The 21,734-nt window shown below is 39.0% G+C and overlaps 1 protein-coding gene across 1 annotated transcript in view; it reads right to left on the bottom strand.

The window, feature by feature from the left end:
* LOC132405220 (electrogenic sodium bicarbonate cotransporter 1-like) overlaps nt 1-21,734 on the bottom strand; it is a 98,896-nt gene that overhangs the window by 33,763 nt on the left and 43,399 nt on the right. The window contains exons 14-18 of the mRNA XM_059989909.1: nt 20,888-21,001; nt 19,526-19,687; nt 4,066-4,244; nt 1,708-1,780; nt 1,534-1,602 (exon numbers count right to left, since the gene is read on the bottom strand). Coding sequence (XP_059845892.1) covers nt 1,534-1,602; nt 1,708-1,780; nt 4,066-4,244; nt 19,526-19,687; nt 20,888-21,001 — 597 coding nt within the window. The remainder of the gene's footprint in view (nt 1-1,533; nt 1,603-1,707; nt 1,781-4,065; nt 4,245-19,525; nt 19,688-20,887; nt 21,002-21,734) is intronic.

Below are 21,734 nucleotides of genomic sequence, written 5' to 3'. Positions count from 1 at the left end.
ACTCATGGGGAAGGCTTTGGGAGTAAACCCCGAGGGGAAAAATCCAGAGCTGGAGTTCCTAATGCAGTCCTACACTGAGTTCAATGCTTATTGGCAACCGCTGGTGTAAACTGTATCAGTTTCTGCCATTCCTTTGGATTCATCAGATGCTTGGAGAGGTGGAGCCTCTCCATATTGTACCTCTCTGGCTTGTGTATCATATAGACAGATAGGATGCAATATCCACAGTCAACCCCAGCCAACAGAGGGCCTCAGATGCTACCTGACTTGCTGAGTCCCTTCAGCATTCTATGTGTGTTGTTCTGGATTTCTAGCATTTGCAGAATCTTTTGCAACTATAAAATAATGTATGTTTAACTAAAATACTATTTGTTTCCCCTGAAGTGAAACACTTGCAACTAGCTCAGAAACATTACCACTTGGGAAATCTGGGGGGTATTTATGGTCAGGAATCACCCTTCTGCATCATCAGATAATCATCAAATGAAATAATTCCCTTTGTATCCCAGAAAATTCAGTTTAATTTGTTCTGAGGAATACCATCTTTGGTAAATCCTATTACACACCTCATTTTGTTTGACATCCTCACCACCATGGTACAATCAATTCCTCACCACCAATCTCAATCCCTGATCACACTGGATCTATGATCAAGTTCTATATTTCTGCAACTCCTCTTCCTCACTCACCAACTCTCCAGGACTCTGTGTGAAGACATTTCTTACTTCTATTCATTCCTGCTCTAATCTGATCCCTGCACAAGGGGCAGAAAAAGGAGAACCAGTTGACATTGGTTTTCTGGAAGGCATGTGTAGATTAGCATGCCCCTGCCTATAAGTTATTTCCCCCAACCCTATGAAAAACTATCTTATTTCAGAAGGCATTATCAAAATGATAAGCTCATCAAATATCTAAATAAAAATGGTAGCTTATCAAATGCCTTTTGAAATAAGATAATGGTTCATAAGGTTGGGGTAATAAGTTTTCATGGATTGGGGCCATAGTAATTTGCACCTGCTCTTCACCAATAAAACAATGAACCGAACTTCCAGCATACCACATTAACAATGTCCAAAAAGGGTCTTACGATCACAAGAAAAGTGAGCAAGACAGTCACTGGCTATTAGACTGTATGCCTCCTTTGATGCAGGCAGCAGCGCGACGCACTCCTCCTTCACTTTCTCCGCCAACGAGCAACTCGCTGATGGGGTAGGCCTGCAGTATTTTAAGTTCTTAATGTATAGCAGGATCATTGCGATCATTAAAAATACATTTAAATACGACAGAAGCAACTTTTGTTGACCCCGCAAAAGCTGCTGCGACTGATCATTTTACTGGAAGTAGTGAAAGTGAAGTTGAATAGACACCTCAGTCGTCACTTCAGAGTAGTGGTTACTAAATCCAAAAGAAGGGCACTGTAAACATGGGTTTTCAAGTTCATTGCAGTGGAACTTCATAATGGAAAGTTTAATTACATAGCTCCTTTAAGTTAACAGCTTATAATGTTTAGGAACTAAAGGCAAATGACCTTACCTGGACGCTGCTGAGAGCAGATGCACCCATATACATAAAGATTCCGTACAGTACTGGCATTGGCACATACTGAGGAAGAACACAAATTCAGTTATCAATTATTCTTCAAGCTCTAGCACCACTAAGTAATTTAAATTTGTAGTTAAAGTAACAGTGCTTGTGTATTAATGTTACCTTAAGAATTGGAGCCAGGAAGAGCGATAAACCAATGAGAATAAAAATAACCAGCCCACTCACTCTCTGTTCCCTGAAAAACACAGCAAGTAGCAAAGACTTAGAGAATAGGTTTAATTTTGACAACAAACAGGAACAATTACATTCTTATTCCTGGAATAGACCCATAAGGATAAAAACTGCAGTGCAATTATAAAACAAAAAGTTAATGATATTTAAAATACATTAGCTGAAAAGCTGGATTATGCAATACATGTTTTTGAGTGAAAAATTGGCTGTCTACAATTCTGTTTGGATGTTGGTATGTACAGTACCACACTGCATTATTTGGAGTGCACTATAGAAGTTGACGTGATCTGCTTAAAACTACCTTTGGATCGTTACTTAAAAAATCCAGGCAAAGAACATCTTTTTCAGGCCTTGAGCTCAAGTGCTTGCTGACTGATTACAGCATTCAGCATTCTCAAGCAAAAAGCAGAGTGTGCATAGGTTTTCAAGGGGATTGATTGAATTGCCAGCAACAATGAGAAAGAATGAGCAGAATGTGGAAGCAGAAGAAGGCTGGCTCTTCCTCCCTCGCCTCTCCTCATTACCACTTCCCTGCCAGGGCCCTCAGCCAGCATAACCAGAGTTGTGCTCTCTGCATTGAGGACTGTTTCAGAGCTCAGGAAACCTTTTCAGAGAGGATAACGAGCCAATTTGATCAAATAACCTGCTGAAAAGAATACTTGACCTGCTTAAGCCACAAGGTAATTGCTTAAGTCTCCAATCGTTGTGACCTTTCTGCAACTATTAACTTGCTCAATGTGCATTCCTCCACCTTTGATGCCCCCTTTCCACGAAAACAATTATTATTGCCTCCCCCCAGCATCTCCTCGTCCCTGCTCTGTTAAATACAGGTTATACATAAGTGAATGGATATGCGGACAGCTGCTTTAGTTGTTCATCACCACACTGCATAAACTTGTGTTTCCTGCAGCTACCTTACAAAATGATCATCCAGGAATTCAAAGAAATCTTTTGTATATTTTGCCTATTGCAAAACATGCTTAAATCTTTACCCCTCTATCCTCATTTTTAACAAAGTATGAAGAGTGCACAGATTTTGCTACCAAGATTGAGACCATTTGGTAAGGTCCCTCAGCATTTCCGACTCTCTCTAGCCCAGCAGGTCAAACACTTGAGGTTCCTGCCAGTTCAAGTTCTACACCTGCAAGTTCTCTCCTACCTCCCTCCTCTTCAAGCAACCCGGATCCTGCTTCCTGGACCCCATTCCCACTGCAATTCTGATCACACAATTTCCTTTCCAGGCTCCATGACTGCTGACATTATTAATGTTTCTCTCACCAAGAAAACAATCCCCAGAACCTTCACATCTGTCATCAGTAGGCCATTACAAAATCTCTGCTGCCTATGTCCAAACTTGTTTTGTGTTCTGTATCCTGATAGGCAGTGTTTTACACAATCAAATTTTCTTTAATGACAATTTTGTGAAATGTTTTGGAATATTTTGCCACATTAAAAGTGGTGTATAAATACGTTATCAATGTTTAATGTTGTACCTGTGTTTTATCTTGCTTTCTTTTCTCATGTGTCTGCTGTGCTTTGTTACAATCCCACAGAGAATGCAACTGCCCTCAGACCCTATCTAGCAGATCATTCTTCACATGTCAGCTGATACAGTGAATATTATCAAACTATTTTAATTTGGAAAACCTCACAGCTATTACTAATCCTGCCTTCAGTTATGGAAAATCTCTGAGAGAAACAAACCTGACTGTCAACCAAAAAATACATTATTTGTCAAATAATGTAAGAAAACACCTTTCTGAAAACTGATTATATCTCATGTCTTTCAGTATTGTGTGATTTTATTTGCCTTCATGTTTTCTTGTTTCTGTAATTATTTATACAAATTATTTTAGTTTATTGATATTAAAATTTCTGTATAACCTATATACTGATAAATTAATTTAACCTTTGTCTTAATCTTTACTTGTTTGATCAATGACAAACTACTTCAGTCTTCAAAAGCCACTGGGAAACAGAATGCAGATTCTATATATTTATTAATAAACATTTTTGTTTTTTAAAAAAGGTATTCATCATTAAATCTACAGCACAAGCACATCTAAATCAGGACATCAACTGGCTGACAAAAAATACTTAAGTGAAACAGTTATAGCCAGTCCATCAATTCCAGATATAACTTACAGTTCAGAAAAGTGTCAGTTCATAACACAAAAAGAAAACAATTCCTATCATACAAGTACATGAATTTATCTGAAGACAAGTGTAATTATTTATGTACTGTTTCCATAATTTTATATTAAATCCTCAGAATATTGCTTGACATACCTCACTCCCATAAATGTGGGTTCTATACCAGGGGCAGATTTTTCAGTCTCCATTTTCAAGCTGTCTATGTGCGCAAGGGATATTACAGTTGCAGACACGTACCAGGGCAGAGCCATGAATGAAGTAGGAATCAAAAGAAGAGCTATCCAGAACAGGTCTAGGTGAAAGCCAGCACCTTTCTGTGGGGTAATTGTCACAGTTTGAATTGGGGAAACAAAGAAATGCTATGAATTAAATCTGTCCAAATTATATTACCAGAGTGTTTATCTTCACTTCCATATCTTCAAAACATAAGGTAAAATCTTTTGCTGGAGTAGGACAGAGATTCTATTTGTAATAATATAAAATGAAATTGTTTCCCTCACAGCAATTCTTTTGAATTTACAGTTAGCTTATCATGAGTGTAGTTCTATTCCTGTTCCAAGAAAAACAGCTTTGGTCAACCTTTATCCATTCAATAGAAATAAATACCAAATGATGTGGGTTTCATGGTATGAAATTCTTATCGGAAAGGTCTATTTGCTAATCTCATAAGGTACATCCATTAAGTTGTCTTTCTGTACTGAAGCATACAGTTGCTTTGTTCTGTAACCAGTTTACCGAAGAATAATTAAAATGTGATCCATGTTAATGTTAAGCTAAATAGCGGACAAGTTATAAATGATAGCATAATAATTATTACTGTAGATAGTGAAAGGAACACATAATGCTAAAATATTTATTATTTATTTGATCCATCTTCCTTCTTTTTGCTGTGCTTGCCCTTCTTTTATAAAATGCTTTGCCACTTTGCTATGGTAAAGTATTGTATTTTTTTGCTTGTTCCTCTTCCAAGTGATATGCTTTCATATGCATACCCAGGCAGTTGACATTAGTAAGATGTTTAGTTACTTCTGATGTAATACCCTGTCTTGAAAAAGTCTTCATCAGATATTCACACTTCTGCAGTTTCAGATACTGAAAACAAACCATCAAGTACGGTGACCTCCAGGTTTTTCCCAAATGCCAAGGAATGTTGATCAATAAATATTATATATAATATACGTTACATATGTGTAACCACAAAAGAACTGGGCATTCAATTTTGGGATTAGAATGGTGTTTAGTGAAACTGTAATTGGGAATGCCCAGTTCTTTTATTTATTTATTTATTTATATATTTAATTAGCGATAATCAGATGAAATGATGTCAAGACAAAGAGAAATTTAAAGCAACAACCAACACCTACTGATATAGAAAGGATTTAATAGAGGAGGGATAGGTGTGTATACAAGGAAATGGTGAAACTGAAGAATTTGGGGATTTTAAGGATCGATCATCAGGTGTAAGAAGTAAAAATCATGAACACCAAAGGTGAGAAAAAGGATGCACAAACATCCAGGCTCACGATGAATATCTGTAATGCCTGTTCTTCTCTGTGCAATCAGTGCTGGTTTAGTTCCTAATGAATCCAACATGTATTGGGACATTTGTTTCATCCCACTCCAGATATTGTACTGAAGAGGAGAGCCAATATGCATTGGTGGTTTGGAAGGTAACTACATCATGACTTCAATCAGTATGCAAAACAGATTTGTCTGTAGTACTGCTGTTCCGGAAAGTACGACTCTAACCAACAGCCTCTGAACAGCATGAAGCTCTCCTTTAAACCCTGCCAGGCAGGCAACTGAAAGGGGTCAGCAATCATTGCTTAAAGTGATTATCAACTACCACAGGTTAGGTAGCATTTGAAAACTTTATAATTATAGGAATATTTATCAAAGAATCATAGAATTGTGTACATAGAATTTAATGCAAACTTGAAGTTCTTTTAAATTGGCACAGAAAATTCTGAAACATTACGCTCATATATGCTGCCTGGCCCGCTAAGTACTTCCAGTATTCTCTATTTCAGTTTGATAAAAGATTAATCGTGGCTTCAAAATGTATGAACTAATCAGTTCCTCCAAGATATGAATGTAGTGTATTTGTAGTCATTTCCCTGTCGCTACAGCGTGACTGGGAACAGAAACAAAGGGTCACATGGAGGGTGGTCAAGCTCATTCAACAGGAAGCCATGTAAATTCAGGGTGTTCAGGAAGAGTCCTTTTACCTAGTCCTCAATAAGGAACTAAAAGGACTTCACTAAGGACATTCTGAAATATTGTCGTGGGGTGTGGGTGCCCACGCAGTCGGACAGCTGAAAGGGGTTAGTAATCACACTCATGAATATACATTTTCCAATCAAGTAGGGTTTCTTTGTCATTGTGTTTAACTCCTTTCCTACATTTCAGTCTTATGGGGGCAGTCTTATGGTGGAGGATTACAAATACCTGGGGATACAAATTGACAATAAACTGGACTGAACAAAGAACTCTGAGGCTGTCTACATGAAGGGTCAGAGCCATCTCTATTTCCTGAGGAGACTGAGGTCCTTTAACATCTGCCGGACGTTGCCGAGGATGTTCTATAAGTCTGTGGTGGCCAGTGCTATCATGTTTGCTGTTGTGTGCTGGGGCAGCAGGCTGAGAGTAGCAGACACCAACAGATTCAACAAACTCATTTATAAGGCCAGTGATGTTTTTGGGGTGGAACTGGACTCTCTGACGGTGGTGTCTGAAAAGAAGGTGCTGTCCAAGTTGCATGCCATTTTGGACAATGACTCCCATCCACTCCATGATGTACTGGTTAGGCACAGGAGTACATTCAGTCAGAGACTCATTCCACCGAGATGTAACACTGAGCGGCATAGGAAGTCATTCCTGCCTGTGGCCATCAAACTTTACAATTCCTCCCTCGGAGTGTCAGACACCCTGAGCCAATAGCCTGGTCCTGGACTTACTTCCACTTGGCATGATTAACTTATTATTATTTATTTATGGTTTATATTGCTATATTTCTACACTATTCTTGGTTGGTGTGGCTGTAACAAAACCCAATTTCCCTTGGGATCAATAAAGTCTGTCTGATTGTCTGTCTGTATGATCAAAACACAGTGACGGCAATGTTCCCTGCTTACCTCTGTTCTCGTTCCAGGAAAGAAGACTACAGTTTAGACTGACACAGAAAAGGAGTGAAATTAATTTATTATTAAGTTACCACTTCCAAGTCACAGTTTTGGCATTAGCTTTTAGTTTGAGAGTTTAATTAATGGCCCTTTGGCCAGCTTTATTATATCCTTTTTGTTTGGCACAATTCTTAGTAAAGTTCAGTGAAATTTTTAGCATCTCCCTTTCTGCACTTGGGTTATCACCACATACCATGTCAAATATACCATTGCATCAATCTTACACAGACAAGAGAGGTGGATGGCTGTTATTCTGGGTGGAGGTCCAGGAGTAATGGTGTTCACAACAATTGGTGTTGGGATCTCTGTTGTTCGTGATATACATCAATGATTTGGATGAATATATATCATTTATTATGTATCATGGAATTAGCAAGTTTGCAAATGGCAACAAGAATGGAGGAATTTCAGACAGTGTAAAGGACTTTTAGAGAATACAACTGCGTATAGATCAGTTACAGATATGAGCAGAGAAGTGACAGATGAAGTTTAACTCTTCCAAGTGTGAACTGTTGGTCTTTGGGAGATCAAATGTGAGGAAAAGGAATGCAGTTGATGATAGGCCCCTTAATAGCATTAAGGTTCAGAGGGATCTTGTTCACTGAAAGTCTATAGTTCCCCTGAGGAATGAGGGGACACATTCCTGTACGACCATTTTTATGAAGTCTGTGACAACCCTGGCATATTTGTTCAGTTCTTCTGAGTCCTTGAACACAGCCCAGTCTACAAGTGGCTATGCAAGTGGATAAGGTGGTAACGAGGGCATGTGGAATGTTTGCCTTCATTGTTTAGAGTGTTGTGTTTAAGAGCAAAGAAATCATGCTGCAACTATATAAAACTTTTGTTAGAATGCATTTGGAGTAGTGTGTGCAGTTCAGTGAACACTCCATCCATTTAAATAGCACAGGTCTTCAGTACTCAGCCAGTTATCCGACTGTGCTGGATGCTTTTCATTGGGTTCACCCTCCTGAAGGATGCTCGAATGTCAGCCTCAGAGACAGAAATCATAGGGTCATCAGGGCTTATAGTAATTCATGAAGGTGCCTCCATATTTTGATGGACAAAATGCATTGAGCTCATCTGGACATGAAAACCTTCTGTCACCAATGTCACTTGGTTTCACTTTGTAAGAGGTAATAGCATTCAAGTTTTGCCACAGCTGTCAAGGTCCTTCAGTAATTCAAGTTTGGTCCAGAATTGCCACATCACATGTGAGATGGCTTTCTGGAGATCCTGGTATTTAATCTGAGGGCCACTGATCTGGCCCTCAGCAGATTGTAGATCCCATGGTTTATCTAGGGCTTCTGGTTAGGGAAGACACTGAATTATTTTGTGGGGACACATTCATTTATGACCGTTTTTATGAAGTCTGTGACAACCCCGGCATATTTGTTCAGTTCTTCTGAGTCCTTGAACACAGCCCAGTCTACAGGGGAACAGAATTTGCTCCCCAGGATAGAAATGCCAAGCACCTGAGGATATATTAAGATTGGAGAGGAAATGCTTAAAGGCGATATTAGGGGCAAGTATTGCCTGGAATGGTTACCAAGGGTAGTGGTGGTATCAGGCTACTTAGTGGAGTTTAAGAGGCTTTTAGATAGACACGTGAAAATCAAGGCAGTGGAAGGATATGGATGATAAATTGGAGAGAATATTTAAAATAAATTGGCGTCAAGATCAGCACAAGATTATGGGCCAAATTGTTGTACAGAAGGGCAAGGACTGCACTTCAGTAGCTGTGAAAATGTCATGATAATTGACTTTTGAACTGTGGTTTACTTTCACATCAAAACAGGAAACATTTGAGACATCACCATCAAATACTGCAATAACTGCATTACTACATTGAACTCACTGACACAGTCTGCTGAAAGAGAGCTCTCGATACTTGTTCTTGCCAGGCAGAACAAACGTGTGGCTTCCTACGGAATGCAGACTTCCCATTGTGCAGATTGCTTCCATCTGCTTGCAAAGCTCTTTGTGTTTGTTACATGTCAAGCCTGAGATGTACTGCAATTGAAAATGATGCCATTCCTTCAGTGTCCAACTGCTGTGCAAACATGCATCAAAGATCACTTGCCAATTTCCATATATTCAGAGGCTTCAACACCTGACAGTTTGTAGCTGCATAATAATACTTATGGTATATACTGACATGATTCCAATGCACAACTTTAATAAACAGAAAAGGTAATGCTATCATATGAAATGTTGGAAAACTGATCATTAATATGTTGATACAATTGTGAGGACTACTCTGGAGAAATTCCAAAATACTCAGCAGAACAGGCTTAAAGATTTCTGGTAGTTGCTGCTTGGTGTCCATCCTGACCTTCATTGGAGCACTTCTCCTGACACTGGTTAGATGGTGTGCAACTGATAAACAGGAGCAATGGGAAGAGTAGGTAAAAGGTCAGGTCCTTCTGGCTTTGTCTGAAGAGCAATTTGGGAACAAGCCATCCAAATGCAGAAGAGATTCCACAGATAGTTTTCTGGACCAGACAACTTTAGTTATGAAAGGAAGTTGGATAGATCAGGCTTACTTTCGCTGGAGTAATAGAGGCCAAGGGATGATCTAACTATACAAGAATATGAATGGCATAGCTAGGCAAAACCTTTTTCCATTGGTAGAGATATCAACAACAAAAAGGCATTGGTTTAAAGTGTTCAAAGTTCATCCTTTTACAGTGTGTTTGACTGTCAGAAGAGTTAATGGAATGAGATAGAATTATTACATTTAAGAGGCATTTAGATAGACAATTAAATAGGCAAGACAGAGAAGGAAACAGTCCTGATGTAGCTAGATGGGATTCACGTAGATGGGTAAAAGGCTCGGTAGGGGCATGGTGGGTTGAAGGGCCACTTCTGCAACTCTGAATTAAGTTGACGGCCATACCATATGTCAGTGGCAATAAACTTGAACTTACACATATGAGATTACACGCGAGATCAGAGGACTCATCTTCAAATGCCAACAGCACAACCCAGCTCAAGTACACTTCAATTCACAAAATTCCTCTTGTTAGATTCATAACATAAAACTATTCACCTCATTTCTTCTGATGCAGAAAACACCAAATTCAACATTTATTATCAAAGTACATATATGTCACCATATACAACCCTGAGATTAATTATCTTGCAGGCATTCACATTAAATACAAGAAACAAAATAGGACAGATAACAGCCAATCTGCAAAGACTGTGCAGACTGTACAAACAAGAAAAAAAACAATAAATAAATAAGAAATTAATATCGAGAAAAAGAGTTGTAAAGTCCTAGAAAGTGAATGTCTAGCTTGGGGGAACAGTTCACTGATGGATGGAGTGAGTGAAGTTATCCATTCTGGTTCAAAAGCCTGATGGTTGTGGGGTAATAACAGTTCCTGAAACTGGTGATGTGGTCGAAAGGCTCCTATACCTTATGGCAGCAGAGCATGACCTGGATGGTGGGGAATCTTGATGATAGGTGTTGTTTTCCTGTGACAGTGCTCCATGTGGATGTGCTCAATGGTGGGGAGGGCTCTACTCGTAATAATCTGGGCTGTACCCACAACCTTTACTAGGCCTTTCCAGTTATAGGATTTTGATGTTTCCATACCAGGCAGTGATGCAACCAGTCAATATACCTTCCAGCACATATCTATAGAAGTTTGTCAAAGTTTACCAATTTTTCGCAGACTTCTAAGAAAGTAGAGGCACTGTCATGCTTTCTACGTGCCGGATCCATGTCAGATCCTCTGAAATGATAACACTGACAAGTCTAAAGTTCCTGACCCTCCCCACCTCTGATTCTCCGATGAGCACTGGCTCGTGGACCCCTGCTTTCCACCTCGCTAAGTCAATAATCAAATACTTGGTCTTGTCAACATTGAGTGAGAGGCTGTCGCACTACTCAGATAGATTTTCAATCTCCCTCTTATAAACTGATTTGTCAGCATTTTTGATTCAGCCAACGACAGTGGTGTCATCAGCAAACTTAAATTTGGCATTGGGGCTGTGCTTAGCCTCACAGTCAGAAGTATAAAGTGAGTCGAGCATGGGTCTAAGCACACAGCCTTGTAATTTATGTCATTTACATATTAACGTTATTGCTGTCTCCAGACCAGTAGGGAGAGATTATACCACCATTAATCAGTCCTAATATCCTTTATGATGGTAACTGTGACTGTTGGTGTAATTTAAAGGTTAGCCCTGAGACATTTCAGAGGGAAGAGGGTATTGGGAGGTGTGATTGAAAATTCAGTCTGAGCAAGCTTGGACTAATTGTACTAAAAAATGGTCACAAGCAATATTCAGTGCCTGTAAAAAGTATTCACCCCCCTCCCCTGGAAGTTTCCATGTTTTATTGTTCTACAATATTGAATCACAGTGGATTTAATTTGGCTTTTTTGACACTGATCAACAGAAAAAGCCTCTTTCATGTCAATCGAAAACAAATCTCTACAAAGTGATCTAAGCTAATTGCAAAGATAAAACACAAAATAATTGATTGCATAAGTATTCACCCCCCCCCCCCTTTAATATGACACACCAAATCATCACTGGTGCAGCCAATTGGTTTTAGGAGTCGCATAATCAGCTAAATGGCTATTTGTTTCCGAAGACCTGTGTACAGTCAAGGTGTTTCAATTGACTGCAGGAAAAATACACCTGTATCTGGAAGGTCCAACTGCTGGTGAGTCAGTAGCCTGGCAAAAACTACATCATGGAGGCAAAAGGACACTCCAAGCAACTCAGCAAAAAGGTCTTTGAAAAGCACAAGTCAGGAGATGGATACAAGAAAATTTCCAAGTCACTGAATATCCGTTGGAGTACAGTTAAATCAATCATCAAGAAATGGAAAGTATATGAAATAACTGTAAATCTACCTAGAGCAAGCAGTCCTCAAAAACTGAGTGACTGTGCAAGAAGGGGACTAGTGAGGGACACCACTAACAGACCAATGACAACTCTGGAGGAGTTACAAGCTTCAGAGGCTGAGATGGGAGAGACTACGCATACAACTTTTGCCCAGGTTCTTCACGAGTCATAGTGTGGCACGTGGCCAAGTGGTTAAGGTGTTGGACTAACGATCTGAAGGTCGTAAGGGTAGCGTGTGTATCCTTGAGCAAGGCACTTAACCACACATTGCTCCAGTCCACCCAGCTGAAACTGGGTACCGGCAAAAATGCTGGGGGGTTAACCTCGCGATAGACTGCAGTCCTATCCAGGGGAGAGTCTCGTACTCTCAGTTGCTTCACGTCACGGAAACCGGAAATAAGCACCAGCCTGATGAGCCTATATGGCTCGGGACAGACTTTAACTTCACCAGTCACAGCTTTATGGAACAGTGCAAAGAGAACGCCACTGTTGAAAAAATCTCTCATGAAATCTCGGCTAGAGTTTGCCAGAAGGCATGTGGGAGACTCTGAAGAAGGCTCTATGGTCAGATGAAACCAAAATTGAGCTTTTTAGCCATCACCGCACATCATCTAAAACACGCCAACTCTACCATGAAGCATGGTGGTGGCTGCATCATACTGTGGGGATGCTTCACTGCAGCAGGCCCTGGAAGGCTTGTGAAGGTAGAGGGTAAAATGAATGCAGCAAAATACAGGAAAATCCTGCAGGAAAACCTGTTGCAGTCTAAAAGAGAACTGTGATTTAGGAGATTTGTTTTTTTCAGCAATGATCCCAAGCATAAAGCCAAAGCTACACAGGAATGGTTTACAAACAATAAAGTTAATGTCTTGTAGTGGCCAAGTCAGAGCTCAGACCTCAATCCAATTAAGAATTTGTGGCTGGACTTGAAAAGGGCAGTTCACTCACAATCCCCATGCAATCTGACAAAACTTGAAGTTTTGTAAAGAAGAATGGGGGAAAAATTGCAATATTCAGATGTGCAAAGCCAATAGAGACCTATCGACACAGACTCATTGAAACTACTGAATGCTGAAAGGACTAGATAGGGTGAATGTGGAGGGGATGTTTCCAAAGGTGGGGGTATCTAGAACTAGAGGCACAGCCTCAAAATTCAGGAGCGGCCTTTTAGAACAGAGGTAAGGATGAGTTTTTTTAGCCAGACGTTGGAGAATGTGGAATGCTCGTCACAGACAGCAGTGAAGGCCAAGTCTGTGGGTATACTTAAGGCAGAAGTTGATCGTTTCCTGATCGGTCAAGTCATCAAAGGAAATGGTGAGAAGGCAGGTGTGTGGGGTTGAGTGGGATCCAGGATCAGCCATGATGGAATGGCAGAGCAGACTCGATGGGCTGAATGGCCTAATTCTGTTCCTGTGTCTTATGGACTCAAAGCTGCAATTGCTGCCAAAGGTACATCTACTAAATACCGACTTGAAGGAGGTGAATACTTATGCAATCAATTATTTTGAGTTTTATATTTGTGATTAATTTAGATCCCTTTTTAGAGATCTGCATTCTTGATATGAAAGTATTTTTCTGTTGATCAGTGTCTAAAAAGCCAAATTAAATCCACTGTGATTCAGTATTGTAAAATAACAAAACATGAGAACTTCCAAGGTGAGACGAATACTTTTTATAGGCACTGTAGATTCAGAAACTAAAAGAGAAACCTGAACTGAATAAACAAGAAGTGAAAAAATGGATGATATAAAATAGTAAATGAAGTAAATAAAACGATATCGAATTTCAAAAGAATTAAACGCCATTTATAAATTTGGAGGCATACAGGAGTCAGAAAGATTGGCTGGTTGAGTGGTGTCGTAACAACAACCTCAAACTCAGTGTCAGTAAGACCAAGGAATCGATTGTGGACTTGTGGAAGGGGGAATGAGGAGAACATTTACCATTCCTTATCGAGAGACCAACAATGGGAAGGGTGAGCAGCCTCAGGTTTCTGGGTCTGAGTATCTTGGAGGATCTGTCTCGGGCCTAACGTATGGATGCAATCACTCTAGTGGCTCTACTTCATTGGGAGTTTGAGGACGTTTGGTATGTCCACAAAGACTTTTATAAATTTCTGTAGATGTATGGTGAAGAGCATTCTGACTGTATTACAGCCTGGTATGGAGACTGCAGTGCAAAGGATCTCAAGAAACTGCAGAGGCTTGTAGACTTACCCAGTTCTATCCTACCATCAAGGATTTCTTTAAGAGGCAGTGCCTAAAGAAAATAGTATCCACTATTCTGGACATGTTCTCTTCTCATCAAGCAGGAGGTACAAGAGCCTAAAGACCCACTCTCCACTGTCAGACTTCTGAATGGTCCACAGACACTACCCTGTTATTCCTTATTTGAACTATTTAATTATTTTGAAATTCATAGCAATTTAATGTCTTTGCCCTGTACTGTGGCTGCAAAACAACAAATTTCACATTGTATAAGATGGTACTAAACAACCTAATTTTGACTCTGAAGTTTGATTGTGGAGGATGAAAATATCCTGCATATTAAATAAGCCCATGTTGAAACATCATAATATCCGGTCAATGTATTTCTATTACTTTTGCAAATGAAGGTGGAAGTGATATTAATTTTTAAACAGAAGAGTTTATGGTAAAATCAACAAGGATAGTTATGGAGCAACTAATAGGTTTGAGTAATGTTATTTTTTAAAGCAAAGATAGAATGGATAAACAGAATGCACTTTATGTTGAAAAACAAAATAAGTTCAATAGTATATCATACAAGAGGCTTTTTAGGTGTCTCATCTATTTAATTTAAGGAACTAAATCAAAGAACTGTTTCCAGTGACACCATTAAGATGATGACTCGTGCGAGCAGCTCCAAAGGAAATCTTCATATATTCCCACTTAAGACTTCTACAGCTGAAATCCACAGCTACAGCCATGGACAATACAGTAAGCAACATTGTTTTAAGGCATTTAAAAAATCTATATCTACTCAAAGTTGATGAATCTTGGAGGGCAGGCTCCAGTCACAAGCATGGTTTTCCTTTAAGACAGTGGAAGAGAGGATGATGTGCTGGATTAAAAGTTTGTTAAAGGAGAAGAGGGCTCCAGCTTCCACTATCACTGATTCGGCTGGTGAAAGACCTCTGAGCAAAGCTGTAACAAAGGGGTATCAGAGTTTGTTGTGTTTTTTGTTTCACGGAGACTTAGCTATCCCCTACCATTCTGGATGCAGTGATACAGCTCACTGGCTTCACGACTCATCACCAAGATAGGCAGAGGAGGTGGAGTATTCTGTAAGATCAACTCCTTTTGGTGCACAAACGTGGTTCTGTCCCAGTCCTGCTCATCCATCATGAAACATCTAGTGATCATCAATTTTATCTGCCACAGGAGTTTTCAGCCATCACCTTGGTAGATGTGCACATTCCACCTCAAGCCCATGTCGAAAAGGCTCTTGACGAAAAGAGTGACATAATCAACAGGCATAAAACTGTGCACCCTGATACCTCTCCCATCATTTTGGGGGATTTTAACTAGGTCAGCTTGAAAAAGTCCCTAAATAATTATCACCAACATATCACTTATGGAACCAGAGAAGCCGACACGTTGAACTAGTTATACTACCATTAAAAATGCTTACCATGCCATCCTACACCTACACTTTGGAAAGTGTGATCACCTAGGCGGAGACCGATCACCAACAGAGAGAATCAAGAAAGTATGGACAAGGGAAGTGGAGGAGCACTTACAGAACTTTTTCAGTCAGTGGACTGGACGGTATTCAGAGATTCATCTTTGAGTTTGAATTAATTCACCACCGTGGACACCAACTTCATCAAGGCCTACGTGAACGAGCATCAGCCTACGAGAACATTCTGTAGATATCTGAATCAAGACCCGTGCATGAACCAGAGATTCATAGTCTGCTGAGCATTAGATTTGTGGCATTCAAGTCTGTTGATCCAGGACTATACAAGAAGTCTAGGTATGCCTTACAGAGGGCTGTCTCAAGAGCAAAAGAACAATTCTGATTAAGGAATTGGATGCATGCCAACTCCAGCAAGATTTACAGGCCATTACTTCCTACAAAGCAAAGTTTAACCTTATGAATGGCAGTGATACTTCACTTCCAGATAAGCTTAACACCTTTTATGTACACTTTGAAAGGGAGAATAAAACTACAGCTATGAAGTTACCTACAGCATCCAAAGACCCTTTGATCTCTGTCACAGAGGCCAACATCATAATGTCTCTCATGAGGGTGAACCCTTGCAAGCAGACAGGCCCCAAGAGTGTACTTGATAGGGCTCTGAATACCTATGCCAACCAACTGGTGGGAGTTCAAAGACACTTTCAATCTCTCATTGCTACAGTTGGAAGTTCCAGGCTGCTTCTAAAGGGCAACATTCATGACTAAGAAGTGCAGGGTGAGCTGCTTAATGACTATCGTTCAGCAGCACTCACTTCAACAGTGATGAAGTGCACAGAGAAGTTGGTTATAGCTAGAATCAACCCCTGCCTAAGCAAGGACCTGGACCCACTTCAATTTGCCTATCGCCACAACAGGTCTACAGCAGATGTGATCTCTCTGGATCTTCACGCAACCTTGGATCACCTGGACAACATTAATACTTACGTCAGGTTTATTGACTACAGTTGAGCATTTAACACAATCATTCCTACAGTTCTGATCAAAAAGCTCCAAAGCCTGGGCAGAGGAACCTCCCTCTGCAACTGGATCCTCGATTTCCTCACTGGAAAGCCACAGTCTGGGTGGATCAGAAATGACATCTCCATCACACTGATAATTATCACTGGTGCATCTCAAGGATGTGTGCTTAGCCCACAGTTCTGCTCTCTCTACATCCACAACTGTGTGGCTAGGCTCAGCTCAAATCCCATCTGGAGGTTTGCTGATGACACAACTGTTATTGGCGGAATCTCAGATGGTGACAAGAGGGTGCACAGGAGTGAGATATACCAGCTAGTTGAGTGATGCTGTAACAATAACCTTGCACTCAACGTCATTAAGACCAGAGAATGGCCCAACATATCGATGCACTCGACAGTGGCTATATTTCATTAGGAGTTTGAGGAGATTTGGTACGTCACCAAAGACTCTCGCAAATTTCTACAGATGTACCGTGGAGAGCATTCTTACTAGCTGCAACACCGTCTCGTACGAGGGGACATTCCACAGGATTGAAATAAGCTGCAGAAAGTTGTGAATTTAGTCGCTCCATCATGGACACTAACCTCACCAGCATCCAGGACATCTTTAAGGAACAACGCCTCAAAAAGGCGGTGTCCATCATTAAGGACCCCCATCACCCAGAACATGCCCTCTTCTCATTGCTGCCATCAGAGAGGAGGTACAGGAGCCTGAATGCACGCACTCAACAATAAGGGAATAGCTTCTTCCCCTCTGCCATCCCATTTCTGAATTGACATGAACCCAAGAACACTACTTTGCTTCATTTTTTTCTGTTTTTGAACTACTTATTTAATTTAACTTTTTTTAAAAAATACATATTTTTCACTGAAGTTTACAGTTTTTAGTATTATGCATTGCAATGCACTGCTTCCGCATTACAACAATTTCACGATATATGCCAATGATATTAAACTTGATTCTGATTCTGAAATGAAACCAAATGAGTAAAAATCTGGTTGATGAATATGAAACAAACCATCAGCATAAAAAGCTGATTAGTCTTGAAGTGTATAGCTGATTAGAATGAACTTTGGGCAAAATGTAGTGAAATATCATTCAAAATACAGGAATGCATTTAAAGGAAACTAGGAATTTAGCAGGGTAGTAATATTTGCAATTTAATATAATTCATTAAAATTAGAAAAATATGACAAGGAAAAACACAAGTCATGGAAACATATTTAAAAACAATGTTTCTGAAAGGACATGTCAATTGAATTTTAGGTTTTAAAAGTAAAGGTGCGGCATATAGCAGTACACTAATGATGAAGAATTTTTCCAAGTCATTATTTCTGTTACAGTTAAAATACAACACAGTTTTGAGCTTCTTAATAAATAAAGGACATTAAAATCAAAGAACTTTCAACGTAGATGTGCAAAAATGTAATTAGAAGTTTGAACCTATAGTTATAACAAAAGAAAGAAAATACTGTATCTCTTTCTATTAAAGTAGAGGTGGATATTAAATTGAGGTTTATAAATTGATGAGAATATTAATTAAATAAAATTGCTTTCCAATGTTTGGTGAATCAATCACAAAGGGTCTTTAATATCATCAACAATGAAGATGGGTGTTGAGAGAGAGAATAATTAAAGCACAGACTATTGTTTTCTTCTGAGGAAACATTTGCTAAATATTTACAATGGCAAATGCTGTATGTTCAGAAAGAACTCAGAAACTTCTATGTGCAGTTTACTCAATCTGTTCTAGCAGCCAGTGAATATTTTATAACTGTGGAGTGGTGTCACAGCAACAACTTTGTACTCAATGTCAGTATGATGAAAGAGCTAATTGTGGACTTCAGGAAGGGTAAAACAAGGGAACACGAACCAATTTTCATAGAGGAATCAGAAGTGGAGAGATTGAGCAATTTATGTTCCTGGGTGTCAAGACTTCTGAGGATCTAACCTGGTCCCAACATATCGATGCAGCTATAAAACAGATGAGACTGCAGCTATATTTCATTAAGAGTTTGACGAGATTTGGTTTGTCAACTGAAACATTTGAAACTTCAATAATGTACTGTGGAGAGTATTCTGACGAGCTGTGTCACTGTCTGGTACAGGGGGGTGGAGGTGCTACTGAACAGGACCAAAAGAAGCTACAGAAAGTTGTAAAGTTAGTCAACTCCATCTTGGGTACCAGCATCAGTAGTACCCAAGACATCTTCAAGGAGCAGTGCCTCAGAAAGGCGATGTCCATTATTAAGGACCCTCTTACCCTGGACATACCCTCTTTTCATTGTTACTGTCAGGTAGGAGATACAGAAGCCTGAAGGCATACACTCAGCAAATTCAAAAACAGCTTCTTCTCCTCTGTGATCTGATTCCTAAATGGACATTGAACCCATGAACACTACCTCACTTTTTTTAAATATTCATGATTTCTGTTTTTGTACTATTTTTAATCTTTTCAATATATATATATATATATATATATATATATACTGTAATTGATTTATTTATTTATTAACACTTCTTTCTATATTATCATGAATTGTATTGAATTGCTGCTGCTAAGTTAACAAATTTCACAACACATGCCGGTGATAATATGCCTGACTTTGATTAGGTTTAGATTGATCTCCAAAAGAGCTTGCATAAATGACCTCCTTCGTTGTTTCAAATGATTTTAATGTATTTCATTTACTGGACAACATAATTGCAGAAATTTTAAATCATTAACAAAAACAACAATTCTGTCAAAATATTTTGAAATGAAGTTGGAATTGTCTGGTAACAGTTGAGAGGAATCACCCTACAAAGGTTTAATTGATACAGTGGCTAAACAAACAATCAAAAAAAAAGGCAAATTGATGGCATACCTTGAGCTTATGTTCTTTACGGTTCAAGATGACTGCAGTAATCTGCTGATCCATAAACACAAGTATTGTGACGAGTAAAGCAGGCACAATCGCAATGAGGCATATCCACCATTCATTTGCTCCAAATGGATACACAAACCACCCTCTGTTTGGATTTGTTGGCTTTAAAAAATAGGTCACTATTTATTGCACTGTAGTTCTAAAAATAAGGCATTAAAATGTGCTAATAGCTAAAGTTAACTAAAACAAAAAGAATTGTGTTTTTTCTGTAACTCTAACAGTTCATTGGTTATTATAAGGCAATCAAAACTGGGCAATTTGAAGGATTTTGTGATGGCAGAATTTAATATTAGGTTATTACATTTTGAACAGTGTCAATGTTAGAAGTTTTAGAATGGTGCATTGTATTTTGGAGATTACACTATGTGAATCTATATTATGCAAATAATGCTGCCCTTTTACCTGAGGGTAAACAAAGTATGAGAAAATAAGAGTGTGCACTATTAGTTGTATCACCCTTAGAAAATTGAGATATATAAGAGTTTTCATCTGCCTGGAAATATCTGTGTTTTCAGAGCAACAAATATACTTTAATGTTCTAAATTTGGAAAAGGCTTTGTACAGTAAAACTCCAATAATCCTCTATTCTATGTCTGCACAGTACCTTGTACTATAAAGTGACTAAAATGCAGACTGTGAACATTCAAATTCTCCCAAAGTGCAATTCAAATGTTACCAACATTCAATTTTCAAAAATAAGCAGAAAATCACAAAATATTCAACTGAGTACAGAGAATGTTATTCCTTGGTTAAAGGAATGAATGGTGCCTGCACAATATGCTGTCGAAACAGAGTGAAATAAAACTCTGGTATCTTGGAATTGTGACTTTGTGCATTCTTGTGAATTTTGTGTCACCAGATTGGTGGGTTTCCCAAACTATGGGGTGATGCTCCTATAAATATACTAACACACTTGGCATGCGCACTTCTTTTACATTTGTAAATTAATGTTTTTTGTGAAGCAGGCAAGCTTAAGGGACAGGGGAAACAGGGACCTTGTGAGTTTGAAACATATTTAGGACTGGACCCCAGTGTGTTTAAAAGGAGCATTGTAACTGCTACCAGGTGAGCCTGATGCTGAACCATGAGTACTTTGAATAACAAGCTAGCAGATTATTGGAATTTTACTGTAGCATGTATGACAGACTTTAGAAACAATGAGTACGCAGTACGGAATCAAATTTACAATGCAAAAAATGTTCCATGGAATTGCAGAATTACTTTCCTATAAATAGTCAATTAAATAATCTAGTTGCAGACAGACTGGGAAGCTAATTATTCCTTTCGTTCAGTAACACAAACCTTGAGTTCACTTGGCACGATGAGTTTGGGGGTGTCCACGCCAACAAGGATATCAACTCCACAGAAGATCAGTATTGACAAAATTATGGAAAAGTCACTGATCAACTTCCTGACCTAAGGAAGAAATCAGTAAAACATATGCCAAAATTGACATTCTCCAAAACAATTTAAAATGATATAATTTGGTCTACCAGATTCGTTATAAGGCAAGCAAAGCATTCTAAGCCAAATACTGTGGTAATGGATTCAGTTCCTTTCAATGTAATATCTTTATGAATACATTGAAACATAGCAAATATATGTAACTAGGTAAGTATTTTCTGAAAGAATGAACCCTTAAACCATTTACGTGTTGAAACAAGCTAGCAGACTGAATGCTAGCAATGCCATATTGCTGTAAATCTTGCACATCATGTGAATCTCATACTGGTTTTCAGATTCTCTTTACTCTGAACCTATGTTTATTAAAACACACAAAAAAGTTCACCCCCAAAGAACAGAGTTAATAACTATGTTGATAGTCAGGTTTAGATCATCTCTGATATTTATCTCAACAAAACATGCTTCAGTGAAACTCAATGCAACCAGCCCATGTCAATCCATCCCTCATCAATCCATCTGCATTGGTTTCCAGAGGGAATGTGTTCAGCAATGAGAAAGCCAGCTGACATCTTCTTTGAGTCATTAAATTTGCATGGAACATTTGAAAAAGAGCATATCCATATTCTTTCAATTTCCAGGTAACATATAATGTCAAATTGGATTCCAGATTACTTGCAAACAACAGAAAATTTGAATTCCAGAAACCCAGATCTCAATAATATTCCCCATATCCCCTGAAAGGTGG

The sequence above is a fragment of the Hypanus sabinus genome, chromosome 15 (genome assembly GCF_030144855.1).
Source record: "Hypanus sabinus isolate sHypSab1 chromosome 15, sHypSab1.hap1, whole genome shotgun sequence".
NCBI lineage: Eukaryota > Metazoa > Chordata > Chondrichthyes > Myliobatiformes > Dasyatidae > Hypanus > Hypanus sabinus.
This window is presented reverse-complemented; position numbering and strand designations above follow the sequence as displayed.